The 26,931-nt window shown below is 40.4% G+C and overlaps 1 protein-coding gene across 5 annotated transcripts in view; it reads right to left on the bottom strand.

Annotated features, from left to right (window-relative positions):
- The window catches only part of SEMA6A (semaphorin 6A), a 119,070-nt gene that overhangs the window by 65,258 nt on the left and 26,881 nt on the right, over nt 1-26,931 (bottom strand). For all 5 annotated transcript variants that reach the window (XM_063180705.1, XM_063180708.1, XM_063180709.1 and 2 more), the window contains exons 2-3: nt 2,464-2,601; nt 82-199 (exon numbers count right to left, since the gene is read on the bottom strand). In XM_063180705.1, coding sequence (XP_063036775.1) covers nt 82-199; nt 2,464-2,563 — 218 coding nt within the window. In that variant the 5' untranslated portion in view covers nt 2,564-2,601. The remainder of the gene's footprint in view (nt 1-81; nt 200-2,463; nt 2,602-26,931) is intronic.

Raw genomic sequence — 26,931 nt, 5'->3', positions numbered from 1 at the left:
AAGAGCTCAGAATATTCCTTGTGTTCTCCTTGCTCCTGCGAAAGCAGTCAGAGGGGAGTGCTGAAGCAGGAGGCTACTGACCTAGCAGCAACGTAGAGGGTCCTGTTCATGACCATGACAAGCTGGATGTCCAGCCGGTGCCTCTGCGTGGTGTTCCGCCCTGGTTTGTGACCCACAAACACCGGATACTGTCTTGTGTCTGTGGAAAGGAAAAAGATCAACAGGGTCAGAAGAGAATAACAAACTGAAATGGTGCTAATGTGAATCACCATGGGGCCCAGCTATAGCCAAAACCCGTGGTTTCTGTTCTGCCCTGGAAGCACAGACTGGGGCTGGAAGGCATGAGCACAGAGAGCTGGGGAGTTCTTCAAGGTTACAGTGTCTGCAACTGCAAAGGAGAAAGTCACCACCTTTATAGAAGACAAAAACTGTGAGTTTTTTTAAGCATAAAGCTGTTCTGGAGCTCTTGGCGCACAGGTACATGGCACTTTCTTGCAGTTTTTCCTTCACTGTTTGCAGAGCTTAAATGCTTGCTCCTGGCTGCTAAAGCATGTCTATCAGGATGAAGCTGTTCCACAGTGGCCAATCAATCACTACAATGACTGGATTGGTAGTGGCTAAAGCAAAAGGCTTGGCTCTTGTTGGCTCAAACTGCCCGTTCCCTGGGTTTTCTACAGGACTCCACTGCTGTCACAGAACGGCTGCAGGGTTTTCTGAGAAATGGTGGGAAATCACCACTTGAACTTTATGAAGTGAAAGTCACTGCACATTATTTTGGCAACCAGTCTGATATTCCAATCCTTCTGGCAAATGGGCAGCAATACTAATTGGAATCCCCATGCTGAGCTTCTGCTATCAACAAGTCAGCTTCCCCCCCTCCAGTTCTACGAGTCAGCAAGAGTATTTATTGCCTATTCCCTTTTGGTTTTTTTGGGTGAGAACTCAGCACACACAGGGTATTCCACTGCTCCTCGGATGGGTGTACAACCTAACAACAGTGAACACTTCTGATCAAGGGCCACTTCACATTCAGTGAGTAGCACTATCATGGCAGACCTGCTGCGAGTGAATGTTACACTGAGCTGACTAGCATCTGGCTATGGTTTTTCCCCATTACTATGCCTTCCCAGAAAACTGCAGCTCCTTGTGGGAGTCTATTTCTGCAGAAACTCATCTGCTGCTTTAGTATCTTCAGCCATTGTCTTGTAAAAGCATTGTACCTGTTAAGCGTGGTCAAAATATTGGTTCACAGCATGGCTTCAGCAAAGGACCTCATAGTGTCACGTGACACAAAGTCTGGTGATAAAACTGGATAAAAAAAGGAACTTCTCAACAAACCAGGTGCTGAGAACTCTTTAAGAAATAAATTAAGACACCAGGCAGGATTTAATCCTTCTGATCCTGTCCTACATGCAAAATGCCCAGTTTTATTGTCAGTCTGTCTTCTATGCAGTAGTGTTTCCTCTGTAACTCATGTATCTAGAACAAACTAAGGACATTCATGTCCACTTCAGCATGCCATGCTGCAGAGAAAAAATTCTCCCATGTTCTATTTCTCTAAAAACATCAAGTATGGCAATTTTTCTAGGAATGATTAGCACTGCCTTTCTGGAGGGTGAAAATGTTGGTGGCTGAAGTGGCCACACTAGCTATGTTTCACCTGTGGTTGCTTCAGAGCAGTTCTTCCCTGTTGTTGTACCCCAGAAATCTATTAGCATTTGCAGCACATCAGGTGTGCCCTGGAGCCTTGTCTTTCAGAATAATGTCACACAGGACAGACAAGTTTTTGGGTACCAGGACCTTACAAAGCACAGTGAACACGGACAATTTAAAAACCAAATTCCTGAACAAAAAAAGAATTGAACACAAGCCTGCTCTTGCCTGACTTGCCCTGGCATACTTTTAGGGGCCCAGATGCTAAAGACTTCCTTTTAAACATCTGAAACTTTGGGACTTTGAAGAATTTTCATTGCCATTATCACAATTGAGATGAGGCAAATGTGAAAGAATCAGATAAGTCAAGCCTGATGTCCACTGTAAGATACACAGAAAGCTCTCCACCTGTTTAGCCAGCAGATCTCAGTATGCAGCTGCTGGTGTTACACTAGATTTTGGAGAGTTTGCCAATCTCTACTGGTAAGAAAAGAGAGACCTTCTGTCATACAAGATTCTTTGTCTTGATTTAGTTTTTAGCTTCTTCAATTCCATCTTAGGAAAAAAATGCCTAATGCTCAAACAGAATCCATTTGAGCTTAAAGAAGACCAGTTATTTGTATTAGATTAACATATAATTGGACCATGTGAAAAAGTCATGCTCCTATGTCAGTACCTGACAATGTACATTGACTGATATGGGAGAAATCAAGAAAAAACAACTTTATCCGCTGCAACTGTATTTAAGTAGTGTTGATTTGAAGTCCCGTGATCAGCACTGCATGTGCTCCTCTGTCCCCTCATACTTACAGTTGCCATGCGAAATACTGATAGGCTCAGAATCTTCCGGGAAACCAGCCCCAGCAAAGTGTAGCAGTGTGAAATATAGCAGCAAGGCTTCTGACCTCATAGTAGTTCAGCTGTGAGGCTTCACTTCTTCACTTCACCCTGTGGAAGACAAACAAGAGTTTCAGCACCTGCAGGTGGAGCAGAGCTTTAAAGAGTCTGGGAAAGTGGAGGAACCTTTTCTCCTCAGGCCTCTCACTCCACCTGAGGAGGCATGCTGTGTTTCTAAGCAGAAACTGCCCTGCAAAGCCAGTTATTCTTCAGCTAATGCCCTAGCAGGGCCACATCTTGCTTGAGGATAGAATTATGGACCTGTGTGTTACAAAAATTTTTCTGCTTCTGATGCTTATATGTAATAAAGATGCTTCATCTCCTGCACTGATTGATGGCTGACAAGAGCTTTCCAAGAAATATTTTATTTTCCCCTTCTTTGGTTTACATAGGTAGATGTTGACATGATGACACACACCATAAATAAAAAAAAAACCCTCACACTCCATTATTCTGGTTAAAAAGAGATTAAGAGTTATACTACAGGACTGATTCATACCGTGTAGAGTTGTGAATCAAGTGAAGAAACTGAGAGAGCTTGATGGAGCATTCAGAACATGTCATTAGGCTTTACCATAAAAATATGTACCCATAAATTTAGGCATCGTAAAACCAATACTCCAACTTGTGATAAAATAGGGAAGAAAAGAACTGTCTAAATCCAGCAAATTTTTTTCCCTGTGTTCCACTGATGCATTCATTCATTCATTCATTCAGATTTCATGTACAAAAATATCCCTAAATCTTTAAGATAAAAGGAACCACTGGGACCTTTGGATACAGTGAAAAAAACCAGCACATAATACAGTAAATACTTCATAATTCCCAGGCAAATTTCACAGAGACATTGATCTGTAGGGGAAATCAGTGCAAAAGTGGGGTTTTCTTTTCATCCCTTCCAGAGTTTCAAACCTTTGATGCTGTCTGCCAAAGATTCCTTTTGAACAAAGCTATTTTACAGTGGTCTGTCAGTCATTCAAGATTTATGGGCAGAAAGTCAAACTTCATAACCTACATAGTCTTTGAAACTTAATTTGGCAAACAAAGTGCTAACTTGCCCTTCTGCAGCACTATTTAATATTAGATACCTGTGTCTCCTTTCTTGATGCCAAAAAAAGCATTAGCAAGTCTTAAATGTTGGATTCCTCATTTTTTAACCAATAGAAAAGTGTCATAATAATTAATTTGCCTCATCAGATATTTGCTTTCAAATAAAATTTCAGTTGCTATAAATGGTTTGGAGTGGGGGATCTGTTGCAGGGTGATACAGTCCATAAGGACTGCTGATTTATTACACTCTCTGTGTTAGTCTATTTTTATTTCAACACAAAAATTGGAATTTTGGCTGATTCTCTATTTCTATTAACAAAACAACTGAGAGACCAAGTTAGAGACCAAGAATAGGAAAAAAAAATAATGTAAGGCTGTGACTGTCAACTGAACAAAGTTTCAGATAGATGGTGAAGGATAAAAATAGCAAGAATAAAGGCAATACAATGCAGACACTGTAGGTCTATTATAACTTATAAGAGAATACATACTCAAAGATGGTACATACAAGCCCCAATAGAAGTATTTCCATCTAGCACTGGTTAAACCAATAGCTCTGTATGATTCCTGACACAGCTATATCTGCTTGCAGACACTTTTTTATGCATTTCCTCCATTTGTCTTTCTAGTCACCTCTTACATTTTCTCTTAACAGTTAGCTCTTTCGGGTAGAACCTGTTTCTTTCTATTTGTTGTCATTTGGGGCCCTTTGGAACGCAGAAAGAGGAAAAAGCAGCAGAAGTAAATAGCAGGCTTGGAAAAACAGTTTCCCTCTAAAGGTTATAATTAAAAGCAATACATACACATTAAAGGGGCTAATTCCTTTATCTCTATGCAATTTTTCAACATGTCACTTTGCTGAGTTAAGAAGTTTGCCCTTGTAAGTACACAGCAAAATAGCAAAATGAAATTCCTTACTGCACAAACTGAATGAAATTATTTTCTCTTTGAAATTGCTACAATCCAATGTACAAATCTTTTCTGAAATGTACATGAGGAAAAACAGTTTAATGGGAAGAACTTAGGAAGCAGCCCAGTTCTTCCACTTACACTGTATTAATCTACAGTATCAGTCTGCAATCCAAACCACTTGGCTCACAGTGAGACTCTGGAGCAAAAGAATAGCTGCATTCTGTTACTCCCTATCATCACAAAATCCTCTATCCAACAACGCGTGTGCTGTGAGGGAAGCACCCCAGCACTGCAGACACAGCTCTGCCACTCCCCTTTAGGGCCCGAAGAACTTGTCCCATGGCAGATCCTGCCCCATCAGCCCCTAATTCTCATTCAGACGTGTGTACTGCTCCATGTACATCTGTGTGGGAGACAGCTTCCAGGAAAATGAACAAGGCCCAGCATGCATACTTTGTGATTTCATGCACATGCTATTGGGCCAGATCTGCTTTCTTTTACCTGGGAAAAAAACCAAACTGACAAATGAACTGACATAGATTGGTAGGTTTATATGAAATTCTCCCTCCTTCTTAAGAGGATTTTCTGGAGAAGAAAAGAGGGAGGAAGAGAGGAAAAAAAGCTTAATTCTCTCTATGTTGCTCTGATGCCAACATAGCTGTTCAAATTCACAAAATGTGCACGCAAAATATCTGCTTTGACATGTCAATAATTCAAGTGTACTACACCTGTATCGGTGTCTGTGCCAATATATTAGCACTGAGGAGGACTAAATTGCATCCAAAGGCAGTTTTTTTCCAGAGGTAATTATTCAAACATATTGTCACTTTAGCAGTTCTTACAATAGCAGAAAAGCCATAGTGTTTCAGTGGAATTTTAGAAAAGTGCTGATTCAAGAAGGTCACACTTATTTTTAGGACAATTTTCACTGTAGTTGGGCCCCTGGGATTGATGCAAATGTTCTCACTTGCAACTGTGCTGAAACTAGTTTTGTTCAAAAGTGCTTGTGAACACAGTGTCTGATGAAGATGAGTAGCTAGACAGTGATGCCAAGTGAGTCCAGAACTGTTTCAAAATAAAAGTTTAGGAAACATCAATGAAGAGCTCTCCACCTTTCATGCAGAGATCTAAACTGCAATTCAATCTGGCCTGCATTAAGCCATAGTGGTTGAGAGAGAACTGGGTCTGAGAACTCCAGTTCTCCTAGTTCAAAACACTGCAACTCTTGTTGAAGGGAGCTACTGGTGACAAGAGTGAACCTTGGAGGCCTTTTCTTATCAAGCAGGCTGTTAAAATACAGCCCTACAAATATTTAAGGGAATGTTTTATAGCCTATGTCTAATCCAGTGACTTGCAGCCATTGAATTGGCAAGTAGATTAGATTTATTTCAAGCTTCTAAAAAACCCACAAATAATTTGCTTTGTGCTTTCCTAAACCAAAGAATATATGAATGTTTTGGAAGATACATTGGTGCTCTGATTATTCTTTCTGAAGCTGATGTTTCAAATAAGACATCTTGCTGTGGCCACTTATGTGTTCCCTCCTTTTTATTGTAGTATAATTATGTATAAACAAACCACATGATCTTTTAATAGAAATAGAAATCAAAGTTTTGCCTTCTGAAGTGGAATAGGTTTTTCTGTTTGTACATTTCAGCCCAGAGATGAATCACTTCTAAGTAGGATGTTTGAATACTAGTACAAGATAGTTGCTATTACTATTACATTTACTTAGTCAAAGCCTATGCATACACATATATGTGCATACACACATGTACATATACGTGTACATATACATGTACATATACAAAATCACCCACATATACAAGCTTGACAGACAATCATTTACTTTTGTAAAATTCATGCTGTCGGCATGAAGGATTTTCTGAAGCCAAGAAACTTTTTGCTGTCTGATATTTTTAGCATTTACAACAGTTTGTGTGGAAATGCATACAGAATATCTGCTTGGCTAAGGAAAGAATTACGTGGTTCCTGCCACAATATCCTAGTAGGCAGGTTATTTTATCTACAGCTTGTTTGTTCCAGAAGGGTTACACAATCCAATGAAAAATCTGAACGGAAAAGAGAACTTCCTGGTAAGCTCCATAAAAGTGCGAGAGCAGATTTGACCCTGAGAACATATTCAACAGCAACAGCACTGACTGCAAAGGCACATCTCTAATGAAGGGGGTGCTCCTCCATGTTAGAAAAGCTCCCATCTTGTTGCTTCAACCTCACTATTCATTCAGCTAATCCCGGCGTAACTTCAAGAAAAAGCAAAGTATGCAACCATGTCAGAATTTTCCCATGGCACAGTAAGACTGCTCTATAATGAATAGACCTTGTTATATTCCTTTATTACAAAACTTCTTTCTACCATGATGGGTTGTGTTCATACACAACAGCTGCACTTCGATCCACAAATTATTAAGATTAATGTGAGAATCACCAGACAAAATTCAAGGTCTGTGTCATGCATGAAGCAAGGCCAGAAAACCTACTGGCCCTAAAAACCCGTGACTGTCTTCAACAAACTCTTTCATTTCTACAAATATGTATAAATAATTTATTATTCAAAAAGATAGCAAGAAGAAACAGCATGTAACCAAACACTGAGGAAATTAAAAAGTAAAGCCAGATGAATTTGAATTACTGCATAAGGAAAAATGCACAACAGGGAAAGCAGCAGCCTACATGAACTGGTCCTGGAAGTACACAGCAAATAGCCCTTAGAATCATAACCAGCAAAAGCAAAAGTACCATTAAAAAGCAGGGAAGAAACTGATTTGAGTTTCATAGCAGAGGTTAAAAGAGTGGAGATTCTTCTGTGGTAAGAGCTGTAGAGGCACACAGGTGATTTAGGAGCCCTACTCCCGTGTCTCATTAAGAGAGACTCACAGAGCTAGCTCTGCCCTTACATGTAGGGCATGTATCAATCCACACAGCCATGCCTTGCCATGCTGGAGGCAGAGCACAGAAACCAGCTGGCCAACCTGCCTGCTCTTCTCTGCTATGGTACAGATTTGCCATGAGATATTGGCAAACATCCTTCAAGACCCTTGGCTAAATTTAAATTCGGCTAATTTTCCTTTGGAAATCTCTGAGTAGAAAACACTGTCACTGCTATTTACTCTTTTAAATTCACAGTTTCTAGAAAGTGGGAGACAAGAGTTCCGTGCAAGTCAGAGGAAGGAATTAGGAATAATGCAACAATAAAAACAAAAAAAAAAGAGAGGAATACAACGTGAAGGCTGCAGCTCCCAGAGAATGAGGAAAGTTAGGCTGGCACCAGCAGAGCCGTTCAGGAGAGCATCTTTTGTCTATGCCTGCCTGTGTGGTGTGTTAGCTGCTGCTCAGGCACCTCGCGTGGCTGCACCAGGCAGCAGAAGGGCTCATGCAAAATGCCTGGTCTGAGTGGTGCCAAGGGGATCAGACAGATGTGAGTGAACAGAAGCTCAGCGGGTGCTTGGGAAGCCCAGGAGAGATGAGACACAAGTGGCTATCAGCAAGACACAGCAGGGAGTCCCAGACACTGCAACTGACTTGGCAATGGCAGGGTAGTGCCTGGGATGGAGAGCCTTTGCAGCACGCTGTCCTTTCTCTACCAATTGCTGCTCAGTCACCTGAATGTGGTGCAGGTGGCTACAGAGACTCAATGCCAGCTCCATGCCCATCATCACTACCAACTTCCAACATCTTTTTGTGACTGATGGTGCAGCCACCATTCATCTTTCCTCTCCTGTTCTGCTCCTGTTGTCTCTACAGCTGGCCACACATTTCACGTGGCCAAAAAAGCACTCTTGCACTCCAGGTAGCTGGCACTTATGCCAGAGAGACTGGAGCATGAAGCCATTGGGGTAATCACCTGTACTCCTTCAGACCTCATGGTAACAAGGGGTTGCTCCTGAACACTGGTGAGGGGAGAGAGGCAGTGCCCAAGGGACGCCCACACCTGTCTGGTAACGCTGTGGAACAGCCCTAAATTACATGTATGAAGCACCACTCTCTCTCATTTGTGTGTATCAAAAAGTTCTCCCTGCCTATAAGAGGACTGCATGGGTGCCCTCTGTTATACACGCTTTACTAGCATTTTAATTGGATTCAGTACTGCTTACTCACTGCCCAGCTGCTGTTGGCTGCGTGCCAGGCATGATGATCAGGCCCAAGGGAAAGACACCAACAAGAGCAATTTTGCCTCATATAGTAAGCAACAGTACCCACGTTCATTAAAAAGAATAATATGAACTTCATTGCTAGTTTAATGAAACACAGATACACGAGCCATGAAGATTTTATCACAAAGACTTGTAAAAATGCATCTAAAACAAAATTTCTGCCCAAATACTATGTATTTTCATGCAAGTTTCTGTGGTAATTGCTTTTTTTTTGTTCAGGTTTATGCAAACCTGAGTCTATACCAACATTTCTCTCCCCTCATATGCACCTTTAAAAGGCCATACCTCACACAATAATGTCACCAATGTTACGTGGCATCACCACCTCCTGCCTCAGTAAGCGATAAACTGAAAAGATCTGGACAACCCCCGGGCAGCAGTGATGAGCCTCAGCCTGTCAAATGGGAGTAGCAGGTGTCAAGTCAGTAGGCAAAACTCAGCATGCTTACTGCTGGCAACCTGTCCTGTCCAGATCCACATTGCTGCTCGCCCCAGTGCAGCCCAAAGAGAAAACGCAAAGAACAAATGGAGGCCTCGCCAGAAGAAACCCTCCTCTGCCCTGAGTGAGACATCTCTGATGACTGCAGTGTTAATAGGATGCTGCTGTTCCGAGGGGAAACGGTCAGAAGGAAGATGAACTTCTCCCAGATGGAATTAGAAGCGTCTCAGGCCTATCGATTTTGGTTGTAACCTTTACTGTAAACAGTCCACAGGGGCCTCATCGGCCACCTGTTCACTGATATTTGCATTGAAATATAGAGCCAACGCAAATGGGAAAATGGCCACAGCTCCTTGCTAAAGCATCTGCTCTAGCAAGATGCATCTATCTGTGCATCACAGGTACAGGTTTTAGAGGAAGGGGCAATGCAGTGGCATTAGCTCTCTCACACGGCTCTGAAATAACAAATGCTCCATTTGTCATGATGTTGATGGTGGTGGTAGTGATATTATATCATGCAATATTTCACTTTCTAATAATTGCTCAGTTTTATACTGAAATCAGGCTTGCCAAAACTGGGAGGAAAGCCATCTGTGCCTGGAGGATGACTGCCAGAAACATTTGCAATTTTATTTTGGGGTTATAAACCTGCAGAATGGAACAAAGGCAATGCCTAAATAACTTCTTTCACTCAACACCCCTAATCATATAGAGCAATAGACCTAACTCTGGAACAGCTTGGTCAGTCATTACAAAGATGTCTTTCTTATTTTTAAAAGTCTCACTCATTTAAGAGATAAAAATAGTTCTATTGATTATTTGCAGGACTTCAGCAAAACTCTGTCAAGATTCTGAATTGATTTGAGAGCTAAATGTAGCAATCACTGCCTTTTGAAAGGAGAGAACACCATCTCTAATATATACTTTGCTGTTTCATCTCGGCATGCTTAATAGAAAACAGCTACACTACCAGCAACACCATTACTCTCTCCAACACTCATTTTGCCTGGGAAATATCAGTGCCAGTCAACTGACCTTCTATTCCCTCATCTGATAAATGGAATAAAAATTTTCTAGCTGCAGGTGACCCGAAGACATAATGGGAGAAAAATGTGTCCTTCCTTTGTTTTCTTCTCCTTTTGGACAGGAAAGGTAAAACACCAAGTTAGGTATGTTTTCACAACAACATTTACAAATGTCACTGATCAGAAGTTAGACATGGCCCAGCAGGCATTGTCCCAGCTGCCACATGAACATGGCAGGGGAATGCAGAGATAGGACAAGGGGAAATAGCTTCAGACTGGGAGGGTGCTGAGGCACTGGAATAAGTTGCCCAAAGAAATTGTGGAGGCTTCATTGCTGGAACTGCTCAGTGTCAGGCTGGAGGGTCCTTTGAGCAGCCCAGTGTAGCAGAAGGTGTCCTTGCAAGGGTGTTGAAAGTAGACAATCTTTAACGCTCCTTCCAACTTAAACTTTCATGATATCCCATGTTTAAAGCTTGGTGTAATCACAAATACTCTCCTTTGTTTTTTGTTAATGCAAGAAGCATCAAGCACTTAAATATGAGCCCCAGCCGTATTCTTCAGGACATTTGTCCAATTCACTTGAAATTGAAGTGTCCATGTTTTAATGTGATGAAACAGTAGAAAATGCAAATCATCACATTTAAGTCAGCTGTTAACCAGAGCACATTGCTTAGCTGTTGTGCAACTTGGCCAGTTCTGCCCCTAAATCCATTTACACAAAAATCAACTCATTAACCTGCCTTGGAGAGAAATAGCAAATCTTGTCAGCTTGTTTTTTCAAATGGCAACCAATCAGCTTTGTCATGAAGTGGTTTGACACCACACTAAACTACACACCTACCCTAAAACTTGAATGAAATCTATTGTAGCACTTCAAATACTTCAAAAACATTACCATTTATAATAACTCCAGCGGTGGACAACACACTGCCTGAAAGTGACAGCCACCACTGCAGGCTCCACACTGCAACAGTTCAGCCATGGCAGGAGAAGCCAGGCCAAACCTCAGCATCGCATTCTGGGAAGGGATGTTCAGCCCAAGGGCACAGTGTGGACAAGGAATTTGAGTTATGGCAGGCAGAAAAAAGGGAAAGGTTTTTCCTCTGGAAACATGGTAAAGTCTTCAAGAAAAATTATTTTTGAGCCTTGTAGATTAAAAAAAAATAATTCAGATAAGAAAAGAATTTTCTGTATGTATTTATAATTTTAGCCCCTAATTTGTTTATGAATTAGTTATGTCAAGTTTCTCTATACCTTACAGAAAAGTATGAGAGAAAAAGCATGAAATGGACTAGCACAAAAATGCAAAATGTCCAAAAATTAAGGATGTCTACAAATGTAGTCCCTAAGGGAAAATATTAAAAGAGCTGTGTATAGACAGAGGTAGAAGGAAAAACCAGAAGACTGAGTACTAAGAAAACAAAAAAATTAACTGAGAACATTCCCTCTCAGCACCACCTCTGAAATGTCTCTCCTTCAGACAACCATCCACTTCTGTGTGTCCATACAGTGACAGATATTCACCCAATGTTCAAAAGTTCACATCACAGAAAAGGTTTTCCTGTTAAAACTTTAGACCTGTTTCATAGATCTCTGTCTTTCATGATTACTTTTCATTGCCAATGTTTTTTCGCTGGTATTTTCAGAAGCTTTAAAAGAATAAAATAAATCTGAGACAGAAAATCTATGTAGTTTGCTTTTCCTCTGAGATGAGCACAATGTTTACAACAATCGTACACTGTAGCACCTGCAGCTTGCTAATAATTGCTAGTTGCAAGTGGAGGACTCTGAGCTTTGTTCTGTCTAGATTCATGCCCAGTAAATTCCCAAATTTTAAATCACATAAAATCCAAGCATCTTTATGGAAAAGTTAATACTAGAAAGTACCCTATCCTCAAAAATGCCCTTTGAGTAAAGAGATCACTTCAATATGCCAACATGATATGTTTTCCACTTTCCTCTTCATTCTACCACTTCACAGTTAAGATAGAAGGCATAGCAAGAAGTAACAGATCCTAAGAAATATACTATTTCAAGGATAGTGCTGAGACAAACGGTACTGTATGTTAACCTGGGCATAAGGTTAATTACTGTAATTCAGTGTATTTTAAGGGAAAATTCTAAATGCAGATATAATCAATAAACCTCTGAATATAAAAATCACAATTCCTGTAACTAATAGAATAGTTCAAGATAATTTTAATTACTGAGGGTCTATTATTCAGAGGAAACATCAAATATCTGATGTGATTGCATGGGCAAACTTGAAATTGAGGTGGCGTGTGTCAGGAAAAGCAAGAAAAGGGATTATAGTTAGAGTAAGCTGAGTCCCTGCACCACAGAAATACACTACTGACACACATTCTCCCACATACTGAAGAATACAAGCATCCTTACACATTTGTTCACACCTGCTTCTCAGCGCAGTGTGAGGGAATTAGAGCAGCATAGAAAAGGAAGTCAAAGCAGCATTGACAAATGCCTGTAGTACAAGTCACAAAAGCAGTAGCACTGTTATTATTTGCTTTGCTTCTTTGGACAAGCTATGGAGAAAAAGGTTCAGTGTAGCAAGTGAGAACAAGCCCACTGAGTATGACTGCCTGAATGGGGCATGATGGATGAGCTTCCTTGCAGATAGGAAAAGCCTCTAATCCATTCTTCGGCTCACTGCTAGAGCGAGGCAAAGTCATTCTCTTCTTCTGCGGGAAATAACCTCTGCCTTTTGGGTACCACGTGCAGGGTTTGCAAAGGACAATCCAGACTGTCACACAGATGAGACTGCAGGCTGTTTCCAGGTCCCACACTAGGGCAGGCTCAGCTATGCAGCCCAAAGCCCTGAAGCAAGACAAAGATGTTTCTATATTGCATGCGCTTCCTATGGCTATTTTGGGAATGATTGCATGCATTCAGGTTCCAACAACGAATAGTGGGAGACACAGGAAGAGAAGTCATTTTCACCGCACCAGCACTCAGCTAATGACTGAAACTGAAACACTTCTAATACTCCAGATAATTTTCTGGAGCTGAAAAAACCTACTGTGTGTGTAACAGACAGCTTTCTAGCATCACCCCAGCAATGAAATAACATCCATCAGCATCAGGATGGGAAGACCCTTGCTCTGGCATTGACTGATGAAAGTTGGACTCTAACCAAAATACCAAGGCTTTCTCAGACAGCCAAGGACCTGTTCCCAAATCTCCTCCTCCCCCACACCCTGCACCTTCAGCCTGTAATGGTGGGTGACACAGGAAAAGCAATGATTCATTAGCTGACTGCATCTAAGTGAATTTAGAAAAACTGCTTCATGAGTAGTAACACACAGTTAAGGGTTTTTAACAAGTCTGCCAGGTGGCTTTTTAACCCAAAGGAATCCTTCCTGGCTTGATCAACAGAACTGAAATTCCCGTGCAGAAACAAGGAGGATGACTGCCTAGCTGATGAACCACTGCTGTTATTTCTTACTCTGCAGTTCTGCTGCTTATGTGATTTATATCAAATGCTGCAGAGAGAGTTTCCACTAACTGTAGGTTGGCCTCCATACTGTGGACATTGAACTGATCAGCTGCCAGGAGCTGATCTACAGCCAAGACCCAAATTCCTGCCAGCATTTAGAAGGAAAAAATGCACAAAAAACACCAGAGAATCCAATTACCTTTGAACGAGACTTAAGGCTGTATGCTGTGCTTCACTAGAAAAGTCTGAGGAGATCCAGGTAGGCACTGAGGTGCAATGTTCTCAGCTGGACTCCCAGTTATCCTCTCCCCCATGCCCACAAGCGTGACCTGTGGCTTTCAGCTGTGCTGCCCTGCACGGCCACAGAGCAGTGGCTCTCCAGCTCGCAGCACAGTCACACAGCACTCACAACCAGAGGGCATTGCCTTGCTTTCGTCTATGCCAGTGAAAGTGCTGACACTGACATCTGCTAGATTGTGGAGCCCTGACTCCCACTGGACTTCAGAAAGACCTGTAGCTGCTTCACAGCTTGCACCATCTGCATCAGCTCACGCACGAGGCTGCTTTACCTATTTATAAGCCTTCCAGTTATAGAGAATTACATATATTTAACACTTTTGCTTTCACATAAAGATACACATACTTGCATGAGACTCAGTTAAATTCTGCTAACTTTACATGGGTTTTGGGCAAAGTCTCCTATCTAATGTTAGGAAATAGAAATAACCACATCCAAATTCCCTGTGGAACTTGAGGTTATATTTAATCTTTTAAAAGAAGAAATTTTTATTTTGTTTTGCATTCTTGCTCTCTTAAAGAAAGCAAAGGAGATAGTGTTGATCATATTCCACTGTATTTCTTTTTGTTAACATTTTCCTGTGAGTAATCCAAAATATAATTATTTTTCTGTGGTGAGCATCACTACACCAGCTTGAAGTATAAGAGATTCTTTGCACAAGCGCAAAGAATCTATTCAACATACACTTATGAAAATGTCAATTGTGCAATGTCTATGACCATACATATTCATAACTTCTCGTATCCTGAACATCACCAATAATGCCAAAAAGGTGTACTATGATGGCTCAATAATAATAGATTTTTGGGAAGTCTCTCTCGGTGACTTGCTGCAACAAAGAGATCTGAAGAATACATTTTCAGGCACTTCCCTTCTTCTGATGGAAAAATGTATCTTTGAAAAAAAGCACTTAACCTACAAAATCTTTTCTGGAAGCTCTGAAGGACCCTGTTACCTGACACCTCAGATTTGTAAGCACCAGCTTTTCCAAGGCATCAGCCATAGAGGTACCTTGATGTGTCAGACCAGAGCTTCTAAATGCTTTGACAAAACTTTGAGAAAGGAGAAAGACCTTTACGTAATTCACTTACCAGCAAGCTATACTTTCTGCATGTGAAGTCAGAAAAAGTCCAGCCACAGAACAAACTCTGAGAACATGCCAAAGAAAAGACATTTTAAAGACCCCAACACATGAATATTGAGTGTGTTCTCACATGTTTAAAGCACAGAGGAAAAAAGATGTGAATGTATTGATAATTTACCTCATTATATATGCAAATGCCTACCATAACATCATGCCCCCTGTACAGCAAGAAAACAAATTTTTTCTGTCAGAAAACTACCATGCCTTTTTTTCCCTGGGGTCCTAAAAGCATTACTTACAGTCCCAGGCAGGCAGAAACAAGCTGCATAGATCTGCTTGGAGGAGCACATGGACAGGAGGGGCAACACAAACCTCTGACTGGCAACAAACTGCCAATGCTCCACAATAAAGCACTTTTACAACGACTGGGACTGGTTTGTGAGACCGAAAACTCTGGTGCCTCCACGATAAAGTCTGTGAAGAATGCTTGTATGCTCCTTTCTGAATCTCAAGGAGCTCCCAACAATCCCCTCCCTTCCCAGCACTGACATGTGGGGTGTCTCTCTTTCCCGTAGAAGCACTTGGCTTTCCTCACGCAAGAGCAGATTTGGCTTTCCTAATACCGGAACAGATTACTCTCCTTCTTCACACACACCCTTACATTCCCCAAAAGCTGAGAACATTATTTCTGCTGCAGGCTCATGGGGACAGATTGTATCTTCCCTCCTTTTTTGGACAGCTTAAAGTAGATTGCTTGTGCTTCCCATAAATAAAAAGCTAGCACTTTATGTTCAAAGGATGACTAAATTTGGAATATACCTTTTAATATACATTTTAATTAAGCTGACTCGTGACTTAGTTTCTCCTAGCTGAATATTGGTGAGCACTGAAGGCAGGTATTATATATAAAAAAAAATACAAAACAGGATAGAGAGATGTGGTTGCTTTCTCACAGGTGCCAGACAATGAAGAAGATGGAGAGCAAACTCCTTTGTCCTGGAATCGGTCAGGCACATTCTTTCTTTTTCTTTCATGGAGGCAGATCAACTCCCATGCTCTTTCTCAGTCAGCAGAGCTGGGCACCCTCCTTTCCCTCCTGCCAAAGATAACTGTTCTACTCAACCTGGAACAAAGTGCCTTGCCCTGTTGTGTGTTCCCCAGGGGCAGGACACTGTCATCCAGAAGAATTCTGCCTGACTGGAAATGAAAATGAGGACAGAAATCTTTTCATTACAACTTACACTTCAATCTCTTCTCTTGCTCTGCAGGCACAGAAATACACAAGGTCAAACATATTAGGACAAAAATTCTAAGCCATGCACCCCTTGTAGGGTCCTCCTGCCCAGTTCTCAAGTAGGATTAATTAGACTGTGTGAACCCACACACACAAACTGAAAAAAACCTGTCATTTCCAATATGCTGCTTTCAAGGTATTTATAATGCAAACACAGACAAAAGGTATGCTGTCTTTTATGACAAGCCTGAAATAAAGCAGCTCTAATTAGCAAAACCAGATACGGCATCTGAGGTAGCACAGTTTGCAATGCAAGGATTAGAAAACTCTCCTTTGGGCTGTTTCAGCAGCAAGCCGACTTATGCCTTTCCTTCTTAGAATTTTTGTTTCTTTTTGACTCTGCAAATAGATCTATCTATACAATAGATGGATGAATTGATAATTTCCTACAATACCAATTTGATTATTGATTGCTACTTTGTCATTAACCCATCACACATCTACACCAAGCAATGTCCTGCATCAGCTGAACAAAACTGTGCACTTGATAGCCCTGTCAATGTTGTAATTTCTATTGCTATAAACTATAGGACTTTAAATAGTCTTATAAACTATAGGACTTTAAATTACTTTCTATCTGACCTTGCTGAAAAACTAAAGTTTTGGCTACAACTCATACAGCAAAATACTGCTTGGGACTAAAACAGTGCTACCAACAGAAAGAAAAAAGGAACACCATCAGCAGATATTACTGTACTAGAGCTCCTTTGTTACTCTTTCCTCAATTTGTGTTTTATTTAAAGAATGCTAGGTGCTGTGCAATTTTTATTAAAAATGGTCTTGTCTTGAGAAGTTGTCCATATACACAACACACATGTGTGTGGATAAAGGAGATTTAAAAAAATTGCAGGTATCAGAAAAGCTGTTCCCAACTGCAATTCTCCTGATTCAAATTTCTTTGGCCCCATTTTTTCTCTAAGCAAACAATTACTAAACTGTAAAAATACTGACAGTGTTTCTACAGCATTACAGCATCCATAACTAACTTCCAACACCCCAAACTTCTCATATCAACATTTTGGGCTCAAATGAACTCATTCAAGTGCTGACCTCCAGCCCAGTGCCAAGCCCTTATAAACCAAATCATGCACACATGCCCACAGACGGGATGCATTCCCCAAGACAGAGGAGCTGTTGCTTGAGGTTTTGGCGAGGACACAGCTCTGGAACACAGTAGTGCACTTGAAGGAGCACAAACATGGTGATTCATCTCACTGAAAATATTCAACTCAAAATCATGAATTTTTTTTTAGTTTTTCCGTCATTACCAACTCGTCTGTCGAAGAGACGTTTATTTCTAGTTATGTCTACAAAAGTCACACAAATAACAAAAGAGTTGTTGCTGAATCTTTTTCCTAATCAGCAGATTTTAGAAATACTGTTTGGGAAATCTTGTGCAGGATCTGGGAACAGACTATGGAATTAATCCCTCAGTCCTGCTTCAATACCAAAAAGAATGATGCCCCACATATTTAAATTCTCTTATGAAAGACTTCCATCATTCTGTCTAATCAATCAAGTTAAATTATGTTTGATTTCTAGACTCAAACATCTGGGTTTAAACAGAATAATCTAATCATCACAACAAATTCACATTTAGGAGGAAACTTCAATCACAACCTCTTGGAGAAATGGAAGGCTTACTGTCCAGTTACCAGATTATACAACTAAAAGAATACAGTTTCACTCAACAGTAATTAAGTTTAAATTCCACTGTAATGAGAAGGATGATAGGAAACATTACTTCTCAAAAAGAAAGGGAGAAAGAGAGAGAAGAGACAGAGAGTGAGAAGAGAGAGAGAGAGAGTGAGAAAGAAGAAAGAGAAAGGGAGAAAGGGAGAAAGAAAGGGAGAAAGAAAGAGAGAAAGAAAGAAAGAAAGAAAGAAAGAAAGAAAGAAAGAAAGAAAGAAAGAAAGAAAGAAAGAAAGAAAGAAAGAAAGAAAGAAAGAAAGAAAGAAAGAAAGAAAGAAAGAAAGAAAGAAAGAAAGAAAGAAAGAAAGAAAGAAAGAAAGAAAGAAAGAAAGAAAGAAAGAAAGAAAGAAAGAAAGAAAGAGAGAAAGAGAGAAAGAAAGAAAGAGAGAAAGAGAGAAAGAGAGAAAGAGAGAGAGAAAGAGAGAAAGAGAGAAAGAGAGGAAGAGAGAAAGAGAAAGAGAGAAAGAGAGAAAGAGAGAAAGAAAGAAAGAAAGAAAGAAAGAAAGAAAGAAAGAAAGAAAGAAAGAAAGAAAGAAAGAAAGAAAGAAAGAAAGAAAGAAAGAAAGAAAGAAAGAAAGAAAGAAAGAAAGAAAGAAAGAAAGAAAGAAAGAAAGAAAGAAAGAAAGAAAGAAAGAAAGAAAGAAAGAAAGAAAGAAAGAAAGAAAGAAAGAAAGAAAGAAAGAAAGAAAGAAAGAAAGAAAGAAAGAAAGAGACAAAAAATCAGTACTGAAGGAAGAGAGTGTAATGAGCACCAGGGACAAAGCAGAAGAACAAGAACAGCCATCTCAGCACATTACAGCTTTCTGCTAAAGCCACAGCCAGATCTGGCACAATATAAATGGCAGCAGCAAATCCCTTGGGACTGCAGTGTTGTGTGAAGCTTCATGCAAAACACTTCACTGATGTCTCTTGGGGACCAGAGAAGGCTAAAGGTCCTTTTTTAGCTAACTACTCTCATCACCTCCTCCCAAACCAACACTTACCTTACTTCTTCCTCAAAAACAGTGGCAGATAAAAGCCTAACTATGCACTGCTTCAAGGATCTCGCACTTGGTAAAGCTCTGGAAGTTTCATTTCTAGGTAGGAGTTACTAAAATTAAACTTTATAAAGCCTACTAGTCTGTATTTTTGGTATCTGAAAGCAATGAAGGCTCCTGAGAGACTAGCAGGTATCTCTGAAAAAAGGAAGAAACACGACCACACCTCAGTCTTGCATTGCTTGTTGCTTACTCCTCCCCCTCCCCTTATTTTGCTGACAGCAAGATGGACAATACATGAAAATTTGATTCTCGGTAAGCCGAGTAATGCAAATTAGCTTAATGAAATAGATGACTTTGTGTATGTCCCTTTGATACTGATTAAGCTCAAGTATCCACTCAGCTAATGACTAAAGCAATACCATGAGAGCTCTTGTGGAGGTGTCATAGCTATGCTTCTTTTTTTTCAGTAGCTCTTTACTCAGCATTTATTTCCACCTCAGATCCCCCTGTCCAGACCAGCCCCCAAAGTGCAGGCAGAAGCAGTAACAGCTTAAGACATGAGTGATGCAACATAAAAATCTGCAGTTACTTTACACAGCTTGGGCCTCAACATAAAAAGGAGATATGCCTTTGTGACTCCAGTTTTCAAGGCAGATTACCAGTGTGCTGCAAGGGGCTGCTTTGACTCTGTAATTATAGGCATCTTAATAATGATCTGTTCAATGGCTGCCTACTGCTGGTGCCCAGACAGTTTAATCACTATGCATTCAGCTCTAGAGAACTAGCTATCCTTCCTGTTATTTGAAACATGGGACATGTTGTGTGAAGGCGGTGTAAATGAGCTCCCCCTGAACTAGCTGGCTAATATACTTTCACCATTTAAAGCCTAAATTATAAAATACACCAGTAAAAGGGAGCATTTTGTAGCATTGCCTCTTGCTACAAAAAGATGCTTTACCTCTGCTGCACTAGATGAACAGTCACTCCTATCAAGCCCATACATATATTATTCATTGAGCACCAGCTGTGTGCTTGGCACTGTACAGACGCAGAGAGATGTGCTCCTTACTCCTGGGAAGCTTTTACAGTCTAAAGTAGTGGAGTTTGGCATTCATTCTGCCTGTAGAAATCCCATTGACTTCACTATGGGGAGCAGTTGCAGAAGCAGGTATTACGGCATTTGTAAGAGCCAGTGTAGTATCAACTGATAGGTACAGTGAGAGATAACATTCAAGCTGTGCTCCTACAGGAACTGTGTTTTAGGCCCTGAGGAAGCTGACTGTGAAGACTGACACAGAGGGCTTGGAATGTACTCGAACACATTATGTAAATGCAAAAAGATGATGCAGTGGCCCAAAACTCCTCGTGCTGATGCTGGCTGTGTCTCCTCACACCCCGCTGCTGTGTGGTTGCTGCCTTAGTATTTTCTCACATTATAATGCCTTCAAGGCAATCCCGATCCAGTAACATCCAAGGGTGGAAGAAACAATACCCTATATCTCCAGTACCAGGGATTTGTAAGGACTCCTAGCCAAACATTAGAAGCAGGCCCAGTGTGAGTGAGAATGAGGCATGAATCACTACAACAACATCCAAAACATCTTTTACACTTGAGATGAAATCCTACTCTCAGTTTTGTACAAAGATTCCCCACACTGAAGAATGGAAGTGGCTGAAAGTACAGTTCTGTTTACACGTGGTGGATAGAAGAACACAAAAAAGGAAAGGAGAAGAGCAAGAGCAAAGTGGGGGAAAAGGAAGCAGATCTGAGCACAGGCACTGAGAAGAAGAGAACAAAGACTGAGAGAATTAGAATCAGGAAGTTCAGGCAGGTGAAGCAGGTTAAGGAGGAAGAGCTGTTATGGCATCTGGGCATGGAGGGAGATAAATGATTAGCAAGTGGAAGAAAGCAAAAAAATATGAAGATGAGAAGCATCTTTCAAAATTAATACAGCTATAAAAAGATTGTGAGGTAAAAGGACCTCACGCATGTCCCTGTAAAGGGATCTCTAGAAATGAAGGCATGCAATTATTGGCAAAGGGAGAAAAAAAGGAGAAGATTCAGAGTATTCCTAAGCAAATGGAAATAAGAAAAGGATAACAGCTGGATGGAAGGAATAAAAGAAGCAAGAAAACACATTGTTAAGGCTGTTGCTGCATTTCACACTTCTTTTTCATTTGCAGTCTGTTCTTGGAAATTTGGTCTCTAAGGTGTGTAATGTTTTTGTTTCTTTATTAACACAACTTTTAAACTCATAAAAGTATTCAGAGAGAGACACGGACAGAAGGAAGTCTCCTCTGTATGGGATGATGCTGTGTGGCACAGGAGGGAATGACACTGCCCTCCCAGCAGTTGGCTCACAGGAAGGATGCAGGTATGGATACAGCGGCTACATCAAAACACAGGTTCATGGTTTGCAGTTTGTGTCTCACTACAGGAAAAAAGACAACTCCTCAATGCTTCTGTCGGCATCTCACTGAACACAAGCCATCTAAATACATTAAAACACATTAAAAACTTTCTTAAATGCACTCTTGAGTCCAGCTTATCTGACATTCAGTGTCAGTAATCACTGTATTTGTCTCAGAGATGCAATTTAATTGCAAAGGAAAGGGAAAGTAGTATTTAGATCATGAGAGGACATCATTCACCAAACAACAATATCAGTCTTGTGAGATCTGCACTGGAAAACCTGGAGACTTACTGAGCCAAGGGAATTTTGCCTATGCATAAGAACTGTCCTTATGCTTCAGAGATGAAGGATTTGGTGTCTGGGCCCAGCTCCCTGCGCATATCCATGTGTGCCTTGATTTATATAGTAATCCTGTCTGTTGCCTGTAGCACTGGCACTTGCTATAAAAACACAGGAAAACATACTCCTCTAGAGCAATATCATATTCCTCAGTCAGCAGCTTCCTTGGAGTGGACTGACAAATGGCCCACAAGGAGAAGAAAAGAATTCTCAAGGTACAATAAGCCTCAAGGTCCAATAGAAGAAAAACAAAATGTGAAGAGCAGAAGTGGGGGAGAAGGACAGGCAGAGTGAAGGGAACTCACAAGAAATAAGAGAGACTGGATATATATAGAGAGCCCAACACAGTATGTACCTAAACTGCCTCATGAGAATGGGATAGATGGATCTAACTGGAAGTAAGCTCTATTTTCATACAGCTGCAAAGAAGCATGCTTCCCATGAAACCATTATAAAACCCTCATCTTCAGGGTTGATTTAAAAATTGTAACTCAGCTGTTGCAATTTGTATCGGATTTGAATTTGGCAATCTCAGACATTAAATCAGTTCCAACTGAGAAGGGAACTTACAATGCTCCATTTTACAGCCTGAAATTGTACTTTCAAGGGTTTAAAATATTTTCTACACTGCTACAGACTGATAAAAATATGAAGTTAATTTTTAAAACAAGAATTCAGTTTAGTTGTCAATGGAGTCCCTAGAAAGATTAAAAATACCCATCTGGAAATACAGAAAATTCAAAATTTTTATTCTCAAAAACAAAATAACTCCCTGACCCCCGCAAAAAACCCAAACCAACAAACAAAGGACAGATATTTAAGCAACAACATTTTTATCTTTTGATAGTGGTATGTCACTTTACAACCAGCCATGCTGTTATCAAACTCATTGCTTGCTTCCATGCAGTCATTCATTAATTTCCATGCATTTTTTTAAAATTGTGTCATATTCTAATGGACTTGTATCTCTAACACAAGGCACAAAAGTTAGTATCCCACATGGCAAAGATCAGGAGCTGTGCATCCTTACACCTTCAAACTGTTAAAAATACCTAAACTGTGGATCTGGATCCTGAAAACCATAGGCAGACAAAATTGCCATTTAATTTAATAGAGTCCAATGGGAGTGTAACCAGGAAGTCAAACCTTATGAAATTAATATTCTGCACTAGCTACGCTGTGAGTTTATTTTATAAAATGTGTTGGGCAGTGCGAAATGCAACATACCAAATTCAGCCTCACACAACCCTAGAGGGGGAACGTTCTGTTTATTTATATGGAAATGTTACTGCTAAACAAGCACTGGAAACACTGAAGTCTGGCTGTTAAGAATTTGAGTCCTGATCCTTATGTCTTTAAAAGGCCAGTTAGCCACACGCCCTTTGACTCACTGAAACCACTCCTTCACCTGCTTGCCTGATTTCAGGAGAGGCCTTGGAAAATTACTATCTTGCAGGCTGAGCTAAGTCAACCCAAAATTCACAAGTTACTGGGAGATGATAACCACCTATACACAGACAATGTGATCACACAAGCCTTGTTTCTCCAGGGTGTCAGGCTAAAAATACACCCTTTTGCATTAATTACTAAAAAGAGTTTTAGCTCTGAACTACAGTGGGAATTGTATCCTTAGCTGCACAGAGACAAATTTAGGGATGAAGGATGAATGAGGCTGAGCTTATCTCCGACCCCATCTCTTGTGGATTTCAGATAGTTCCTTGACCCTGTCTTGACACAGTTCTTTGTGCTTAATTTGAAACAGTTGAATTTCCTGTAACTCGTAAGCAAACAGAGCACCCTCTCCACTAGCATGTGGATCCCAGCTTGGCTGCCTTCAAGCAGATGAGGCTGACCAGATACGGGCCACCAGCTCAGCAAGGAAAGAGCCATTGTGTGAGAGAGCCCCCCACCCTGCCAGCGAGCCAGACAGCGCACTGCCCATCACTGCCTCACTGCCAGCTCTGGAAGACAAGAAACATGCACCTTCATCGTGTTGGGAAAAGAGTCATAATGCAAGAATCACAGAACAGATGCTGGTGAGTAGACAAAAATTTGTTATGTATTTACGTGTATTGTAATGGGAAAGGTACAGGCAGAGAAAATGCCTCAGCTCTCCACACAGGGATCTGGCAGATCCCCAAGCCCAGCTCCTCCTGAAAAGCTCAATGTGTCAGTGTTTCCTGCAGGTACTACTTCAGTGTCGACAGCAAGATGTTCTCAGCAGCACAATAACAGCTGCACAATAGGAGCAGCAACTGAATGGTTGAACAGCTCTTTTTACAGGCATGGTGTGATAAAAACCTGGTGTTCTTTTGTGCTTCACAAAGCCCCTACTTTGCTGACTCCAAGTTCAAATCTCACGGGCTATTAGGAGAAGGAAGAAGGACAATGCATTAACATGCATGGTAGAAAAGAATGTGCTCTATTCTGGAAGCCAAGCCTGCAGTAGAAGCTGTGTTGTGTCCTAAATACCGAGGCAGAAGCTGCCTTCATGTCAATTAAAAGGTATATATTTTGGCATGCAAGATCTAGTCGCAGTGTAACTCAAGCCTGATTTTCATAATGGGGTGCTAAGTGGTGTGTTTTCCCCTTACCAGTGCTCCCCAACAGGACAGGCAAAGCTGTCACCAACTGGTGGTCTTGCAGCTTATTTATTAAAAGCTGGGAAATGTGTGATTTATATCTGTTCCAAAGTTTTTCTCCCCAAAGAATAAATCATAGCCAAATAACTGATAGGTGAAATTCCCTTAAAATTGCTGAACTGAACACTGTGTTAGCAGACAGACAAGCCACTGATGACTAATTAGAACTGCCATTGAGGAACAAGAAGCAGAACAAAATAAAGTATCAGAAGAAAAAAGCAGAACAGAAACTGGAGAGGCTCTTCAAAGTGGAAAGTTAGCACGAAAAAGAGACACCAAATCTCCAAAGTTTCAAAAGTTTTTGAGGGGTTTATTTTGTTGCTTGTTTTTTGATTTTTTTTTGGTTGTTTTCTGTTTTTTGTTTTGTTGTTTTTGTTTGTTTGTTTGTTTGTTTTTTGTTGGTTTTGTTTTGGTGGGTTTTTTTTTTGGTTTTTTTTTTTTGGTTTTTTTTTTTTTTTTGTTTTATTTGTTTTGTTCTGTTGTGTTTTGTGGGGTATTTTTTTGGCTGGTGGGAAGGGAGTGTTTTAACATTCTCCTCTTAACATTCAAAGCCAGCTTGTGCAGGAGAGGGATGCCAGACAGATGTGCCGAGCTAAGGCTGAGCAATATATGGGAGATTCACTGGTAGCCACCAGCCCACCAGGACATTAGCTCATCTTTGGCTCTCCCTTCCCAATCTCACTTAATAACATTTAAAACTTCACTGAGAATTCCAGGATTGCACAAGACCTCTGTTTATATATTTGCAAATCAGTGTTGCAATGTAGTACCTGCTTCACAAGGAAGTTATGGGCTCCATTAATTCCAGTAATGTACTTCAAGATAATCAAATAAAGGATGCTAGGCAAGAGTATGATAATGTTATTGTGCCTTGGGAATCCTCCCTTTTCCTAGCTGGCACAATTCTACATTTTGCCTGCTTAATTTTAATCTCTCTTAGCCCTTGGGCTACAGTTTAGTACTTTCCTCTAAATTGAGGCCAAAAACCACTTTACAAATATATTTCCACTAGCAAAGTTGAGTCAGTGTCAAAGTTTTGAGTGTAAACTACAGGAATTGAAATATGCCATACTGACAGTAACATAAAAAATCGGTTCCCTCATCTCTGCTGCAAAAACTCTTTACAGCACTCTCTAAAAGATGACAAAGTGCTTGAAGGTCAAGAATTGCTTTTGTGCCATATGGACTGAAGGCTGAACATCCCTGTGAACACTTGCAGAGATCTGGGGGTGGGGGCAGCTGCAGGTGGAGGCTGCAGTGAGAAAAATCCCAGCAGTAAAGGAAAGCTTGAATTACATGCCAGCCCTGGTGAAGCAAACTACTATTAACTGAAATTAGCTGAGTTTAACAATCAGGAACTTGTTGGAAGTGAAACCAAACAATGCAATTATTTTGTCTATCAGTCTTACAAAAGGAGGTGTCCATTTTGAGAAGAAAAAGAACAATTGTAGAGAGATTTAATTTGAATGTTAAAATTCTCTGAATAGTCATTTGTATGATCATATATAGTATGTTTACTTAAATCATGCAACACATATACTATACAAATATATATACTAAAAATATAGTTTAAGTAACTGCCAGAAAACAGATTGCCATGAACACAGGAAAGGGTTAATTATTATAGACTGAAAATGATAATCCACCCACATAACTTTAGTCTTCCAGCACTTAACAAATTGTTGTTGTTACAAGTTCAAACTCTAGTAATTCTAGCACATTTGCTGCCATCTTACAGGTGCTGGATATCTAGGACAGGAAAAACTCTAAATTCTGTAAGCCTAAAGAAGATTGAATTATTGACAGAGGAATTCTCCTGTGTAGCTGTGTCATACCCTTGTTTACATGGTGGTTTTTTGGTTTTGGGGGGATTTTGTTGGGTTTTTCTTGTTTGTTCGTTTGGCTGGCATTCTTTTTGGTTTTGTTTGGTTTTTGTTTTTTTTTTTTCTTTTTGTGACCTCTATTACAAAATTAGTGCTCTCTTATTTCAGGAGTTATTTCACTTTTCCAGGTTTCACAAAATCCCTGCAGTCTCAAAGAGAGCATTTAAAAACATGTAACAAACCCTACTCTGGTAGAATGCAGAAAAATGCCACCTGCTTTTGGTGGCCCAGAGACTCAAAGGACAATCTCAGCCCTCACTGACATTTATTCGCTGACACGGTGCTCCTTTCTGAAAAAAAGGACTTTAAGCTTCAGTTTACCAAAAACAGAGCAGCCTACAAGTCCCAGCAAAGGATAACATGCCAGCAATAGTGAAAACTGTGTAGGAATTCTCTCTGTTTAATTTTGCTCCTCTGCAGCAAAATTCCGCATCAGCTTCTTCCCACTGAAGTAAAAGACTCTTTTCTGACTGCCACCAGGTTGATTCGTACTAAACAATGGTATTGGCTTCAGTGGTATAATTCCTGACTTCCTCTGTGTGAGAATGAAACAAGTAACATGCCTTTTACTAGAATTCAATGGATAACTCAGCTCCATGGTTCCCATTAGAAACCATATCCTTTTCAGTGCTTAACAACATGGTGTTTTGCTAAGCCAGCTGTGGCCTTTACCCCTGAAATAATAAATAATATATTTAAT

Source organism: Melospiza melodia, chromosome Z (assembly GCF_035770615.1).
Source record: "Melospiza melodia melodia isolate bMelMel2 chromosome Z, bMelMel2.pri, whole genome shotgun sequence".
In the NCBI taxonomy this organism is placed as follows: domain Eukaryota; kingdom Metazoa; phylum Chordata; class Aves; order Passeriformes; family Passerellidae; genus Melospiza; species Melospiza melodia.
The sequence above is the reverse complement of the archived record's forward strand: the minus strand, read 5'-3'. Positions and strand labels throughout refer to the sequence as shown.